Source organism: Aplysia californica, unplaced genomic scaffold, assembly GCF_000002075.1.
Source record: "Aplysia californica isolate F4 #8 unplaced genomic scaffold, AplCal3.0 scaffold00434, whole genome shotgun sequence".
NCBI classification, from domain to species: domain Eukaryota; kingdom Metazoa; phylum Mollusca; class Gastropoda; order Aplysiida; family Aplysiidae; genus Aplysia; species Aplysia californica.
In genome coordinates, this window is record NW_004797704.1 from 157,524 (window position 1) to 163,751 (window position 6,228).

Below are 6,228 nucleotides of genomic sequence, written 5' to 3' on the forward strand. Positions count from 1 at the left end.
AACATCTTTCACAAATGAGGCATGTACACTTGGCGTCTGATCATGATGACGTGTGTCTGCTGCTTGCTTGCTGTCTCCAGTATTGGTTCCCGTCCTGGAATTCTTCGATCACCCTAGCAATTTCTGGTCTTGAAACCACCCAGCGACGAAGGCCACTAGGATTGTTAGTTAGCCCAACCGCGCCACCGTTTCCTTTGATGCAGACATTATTCTGCTCATGTGCCTGGTCAATCAGGATTAAAGAGAACACCCTCTGTGTTTTCTCAACTGTGAAATGGCCTTCACTGAATTTTCTGGCTACGTCTGGGAGTTTGGTATTGAGTTCGGCGATGTTCTTCAGGTGCACCGGTATCCACCTAGCATAGTGGGCATGATCTAGAGAAAGGAACCAGGTGACCAGCTCTGTCAGAGCATCGAGGTACATCATCAATGATCCCTGCCTGAGAGAACGCACATACACGCGAAACTGGGAGATGTTGTCTCGTCTCTGGAGTCACCAGTCTTCAAACGCGGGAATGTCCTCTGCATCCCTGTTTTCTCCCAGACAGTAGTGGTAGTAGGCATGGTGTAGCAGGATGTACAGTGCTGCTGCAGTCACTTAATGTGCTCTTCTTGTGCGCAAGACATGATATACTCGCAGGAATGAGTCTGCTGTCCTTGCTGTCGCAATCTCGGCTTGCACAAGTGCTTGCCACCCAACCACTCCCTTGCAGCCAGTCCCCCAGTGTTTTCAGCACTGCCATCTCTATGTGGAGACCACCAAACATCACCATTATATGGTCTTCATCATAACTCTCTGGACACTTCCACTGTATCTGCTTGGCCAAAGCAAACAGTGGCTGATCCAAGGTGACCACTGGTGTCTGTCCAGGATTCAGGTTTTCTACAGCTTTCTTCACAACGTCCATTGAATGCCTGATCATTGCCACAGTGTGGGCACTTTCCAGGAAGAGTGGAAGCAGCGACGTGGGGCAGATGACTCTACCCTCTGGTGGCTGTCGGCTGGCATGAAATGCAACCCAAGATGTGTTTTCATTGTCCACTGTACCAGTGTTGTCTCCCAGGGCGTGTTTTGCATTGCCTAACCAATGGTATTCTTCATCAGTCTACTGTTTGAAGGCTCCTCTGGTCAATGACGCAACTCCAGCAGCTGGGACAGGAGACGTCTTGATCCTGCTAGTGACAGGGGGTACATCAGTATAATAGAGCGGCAAAGGGGCGACAGTCTTGGACCGTGCATCCCCAGATTCTCCCACAACGAATATGCCCCGATTTACTCCTTCACCAGTGTGAGAAGGATGTTGTACGAGGGAGATAGCGGCACCTTGGAAGGAGTCTTTTGATGTTGTTGCACTAGGATTGTGATCTATGTTATCTACAGCGGCAATTGTGAAATCTTCGCCGCACACTTTCTGAGGTCAGACCACTTGTTCTCTGTAAAATTGTTGGCAGACATGGTTGCCCATCTCTGCTGAGAGCTGGAGCACTCTATCATAAGAGATACTCAAGCCAAGGTGTGACAGTTTGTCGATCAATTCCTACTTGTGTGTATGAGCATGCAACATCATCCCAATGTATGTTGGATGTGGGGTCTCCTGTGCAACACTGTGCCTGACACAGGTGGATGATGTGGTGCCACGTGTTCGCTTGTGTTTTACGCAGTTGAACTTCAGTATCTAGGCTGCGGTAATTGCTGCAGGGTTAGTGTCTTCCATCTGGTCCTTGATGCTAGGTCTCTGAAGGATCAGGCTGACTAAGGCAAGCAGCAACGGTTGCGACAGATTCTTCTTGGCATCCTCCAAGGCACACTGTGAATGGCTTGGCTTCTCCAAACATGTGACGGCGACAAGATAACGACACACGTAGATCGAGAAGCAGCCATGCAATGTAAAGCAGCCATTTTGAAATCCAATATGGCGACCCATTAGTACAAATACGCAATGCAGATTGTTACCATGGCTTTCTTGACCCAAAAAACATACATTTAGACACCAAAATGAAGTAAATAGCAGCATTAGACCCAGAGATAATCACAAATGTAGATTTCAAATGGCGGCCATTTTGAAATCCAATATGGCGACCCTTTAGTAAAAATACGCAATGCAGATTGCTACCATTGGATTTCTTGACCCCAAAAACATATATTTAGACACCAAAATGAAGTCAATAGCAGCATTTGACCCAGAGATAATTGCAAATGTAGATTTCAAATGACGGCCATTTTGAAATCCAATACGGCGGCCAGTAAGAGAGAAATCCGAGAGGCCCAACATCTGAAAATGATTTCAATATGTTAATGTACATTTGTGCCAAGTTTGGTGCTTGTATCACAAAATGCACAATAGGTTTGCTAAGCGGCCCCACTAATATTTCCAGAGTCCATAATTATGTTCATAATCGGAATACTACAAATCTGGTGTTATTTGTTCATTATATTATATATGTTGTAGTTTGTACTTCCTTAGTGAAAGCTAAGAGAGGAGATAGCTTTTGAAATTTGATACAATTATCCTATATGGCGGATGTTTGCTTGGTTACCATGGTTACCATGTGCTTAGAATAATTAATAAATACTATAACTTATTCTTTGATGTCTGACTAATATACATATATCATCGTTGCTGTATTTAGTCAAGGGATATAGATTTTAGAAATTTCACCATTAAGGCGGAGAGCACGCTTGTCTGTCCCGGGCCACTTTCTCCAATTTCGGCACATCTAGGCTCTGGGTAATTGCCTAATCTCTTATTGAGCCTCTATAGCTTCTAGTTGGTCTTCCTCTCTTTGTCTTTCCAGCTGGTTTCCAATGTCATATCCGAAAGGGCAACCTCGTCGTCGGCATTCTCAGAACATGTCCCAGATATCCCCATCTTTTCTTTTTTATCGTTGTGCTGATATCTTCAATTCCAGTTCTTTCCAACACTTCATTATTTGTAATAAATTCATTCCATTTTGTTAGTGAAATTCTTCGTAGGCATTTTGTTCGGAACCTTTTTAATTTTCGTTGAATCGTTTTGTTTGTTTTTTACATCTCTGAACTATACGTCAATACAGCCAAAATATTGCTATTATAAATTCTTAATTTCGTCTTCAATAAAAGTTTTTATTTTCACAAAAGCGATCCATGCATTTTAAAGACTTTGGTGGACGTCGTCAAGGCAATTTTGGATATAATGCTGCCAAGGTACTAGAATTTACTAATTTCTGCAAGGGATTCTCCATAAAGAGTGATGAGGGTAGTTTCTGATGATAGTTGTAGTACTTCTGTTTTGGATGCATTTATTATAAGGCTAACTTTCCTCAACTTTTGCTAGTTCGTCTGTTTTTGATTGCATTTCATGTACAGTGGTGTTTAACAGGAAGATGTCATCCGCAAAATCTAGATCTCCTAAATATGTGCCATGTGTCCATCCAATGCCTGTTTCAATGTATTTACTCTGTCTCATGACAAAATCGATTACAATTCCAAAAAGTACAGGTGATAATATACAGCCTTGTCTAACACAAGTGTTTATTTAAAAAGGTGTAGATAGTTCCCCTTCAACTAGGACACAGCAGCTTGCATTGGCATATAACAATTTTGTACGGTTTATTATTTTTGTTGGGATGCCATAAATTGCAAGGATTTTCCACAGGGCCCCTCGGTCTATGCTGTCAAAGTCCACAAAGTTCAAGATAATTGGGACATTTCATTCTTCGCTTTGCTCACGATATTTCTCAGAACAAACAGTTGATCTGTACATGATATTCCTGGTCGAAAACCCGCCTCTTCCCCTCTTAGTCTCTCATCTGTTGCTGTTCTGATACGAGACAAGATAATAGCGCAAAATAATTTTCCAGGAACTGATGAAAGCGTTATTCCTCTCCAATTGCTACAGTCTTTTAAAGTTCCCTTTTTCGGGTAGTTTTATTATATTTCCCTTTCTCCATTCCAAGAGGTTGGGGGGGGGGGGGGGGGCTCTCGTGGCCTAAAGGTTAATGTGTTCGCCTCTGATTCAATAGGTCCCGGGTTCGAACTCAGATAGCGAAGGCATTTTTCTTCTCAAAATTGTCTCCTTTGACCTTTTTTCCTGCTCTTTGGCAATGGTATGTCGTCTGCTTTCGTCTCCACTTTCTGCCCCCACCCCTCACCTTCGTTGCCCTCTCCTCTGGGCTCCTGACTCTTTCTGCAGCCTTTCTGCTGCTTCTCCTTGGCTTTTTTCTACACCTAGCCTTCTCGGACAAGGGCGAAACATCTATGAGGTCCCGTGTGCAGGTTGTGCACGTCAAAGATCCCTTGGTGGTCTAAAATCGATAAGAGTAGGCTTTGGCCGCCACCCGGGCAAAATTCAAATCTTCCTACCAACTAAAAATATTTAATGTGTCCTGTGCGCTTATATGAACTTATGCAGTTGCGAGCGCCATAAGACACTAAAAAACAACAACAACAACAACACCCCCCCCCCCCTGCAAATAAAATAAACAACAACCCATTCCAAGGGTGTGTTTTCTTTTTCAAGGATTTCGTTGAATAGCAAAGTAATATCTAATAACCTTCTTTTCATATCGTTTTAAGCATCTCAGCCCTTAATTCTATCTTCTCCAGGACTTTTGTTGCTTTTCATTTTTATGACTGTTGTTAAAATTTCCGGAATGGTTATTGTGTCCCTATTTATGTTCAATTCCCTCATTTGTTGTACTTTGTCAAACTTGAATTCATTTGGTGGGGGTGGGCTATTTAGAATCTCTTGAAAGTGTTCCGCCCATCGATCTTTTTTGTCTTCTAAAATTGTTGCCATGGTGCCGTCTTTCTTTTCTACTAGTCCCTCTGACGATTTTCCAAAGTTTCCAGCTAGTCTTTTTGTAATCTGTTACAATTCTCCCATGTCGTTCCTGTTTGCTGCTTCTTGAGCTTTAGCAGCTTGTTTTTCTGTGTATTTTCGTTTGGGTTTTTTTCTTGCCTTTCTTTTGACTTTTTGGTCCTGTTCTCTGTATTTTTCCGGTGCCTCCAATTTATCATTTGCATCGGCCTGTAGCATCTTTAGTTTTGCTTCATTTCTTTCTCTTATCGCTTCCAATGTTTCTTCTTGAATCCACTCCAGATGGTTTTGATCCATATCTAAGAACTTCTTCCGCGGTGGTGACATGTCTGCTTCTTTTATGGTTCTCCACAGATCTTCACATGCATCATCACTATCTTTATATACTGATAGTATACTTTCATATTTGTTCGAAAGTTTTATTATAAATTCTGTAGCCTCGTCTATTTTTTCAGTTTAGTCGAATCAAAGTCTTTTTTGGTGACTGTCTTCACTTGTCTTTTTAGTTTGAGTTTGATTGTTGCAATGCTGAGGAAATGGTCCTTTACTTCTTTTGTTATTTGGGCTAATTTGGTTGACTGGTTTTAAAGTTTCAGAGGCCTATCTTGAGATGTTTATTTGTTTTCAGAAGGGAACTCCTCGGGCTGATGCAGTCTGATAGAGAGCACAAAACACGGATTTTGTTGTTAAGCTGAAATGCTGTGTAGGTTCGACGCTGTTGCGAATTCGAAAAGAAGCGCGTCACGGTGTTCGATTCCAGAACTCACGTCAAAGAAAACTTATGAACCAAATCGAAATTACACACTAATTCAAACACTCTGTGTCACAGATGCACAAGTCAAGGTTGATTTGTCTGCTTGTCGTCTGTTTGGCACGTTCTGTCAATGGGGACTTCACATGTGACAACCCGAGGACCCCAAAGGCCGGAGGTAAGTAACTGTAACACCCCATATATCCTAACCCAACAAATGAAAAGGCCAATGCATTTTTACCTATCGTTTGTTAGGGAGCAGCTTCAATTCATCCAAAATCTATTTGAAGAGTAAGACGATCATAGAGCAGTCTACAGCGGCCAATACACCACACAAAATGTTAAATGAGAGACCAATATGTGAGGCCGCTCGCAGGACATCTTTGCTTGACTGTATAATCTATTTATGCCCCACGAGAAACTCGTTAGTACTGGCAAAGGCGAAGCGTTTTGTTTCAAGATTTCTGGTTCTGATGCTTACGGGCTCTTTAAGTGTCCTACTTCTCTCATATGGGACTAAGTGTCTCCAGCAGGTAATGACATATAGATTTCCATGTCCATACGAAGGTGATTTTTGAAAACCAGTAGGAAAGGGCGTCAGTTGTTTCAATAATTGTACGTGTGCGTGTGTGAGTGAGTGTGTGTGTGTGTGTGTGTGTGTGTGTGTGTGTGTGTGTG

General features: G+C 42.4%; 1 protein-coding gene across 1 annotated transcript in view; it reads left to right on the forward strand.

Moving 5' to 3' along the window:
• The first annotated feature begins 4,816 nt into the window (after nucleotides 1–4,816).
• The window catches only part of LOC101857428, a 70,463-nt gene continuing 69,051 nt past the window's right edge, over nucleotides 4,817–6,228 (forward strand). The window contains exon 1 of the mRNA XM_035971421.1: nucleotides 4,817–5,728. Coding sequence (XP_035827314.1) covers nucleotides 5,629–5,728 — 100 coding nt within the window. The 5' untranslated portion in view covers nucleotides 4,817–5,628. The remainder of the gene's footprint in view (nucleotides 5,729–6,228) is intronic.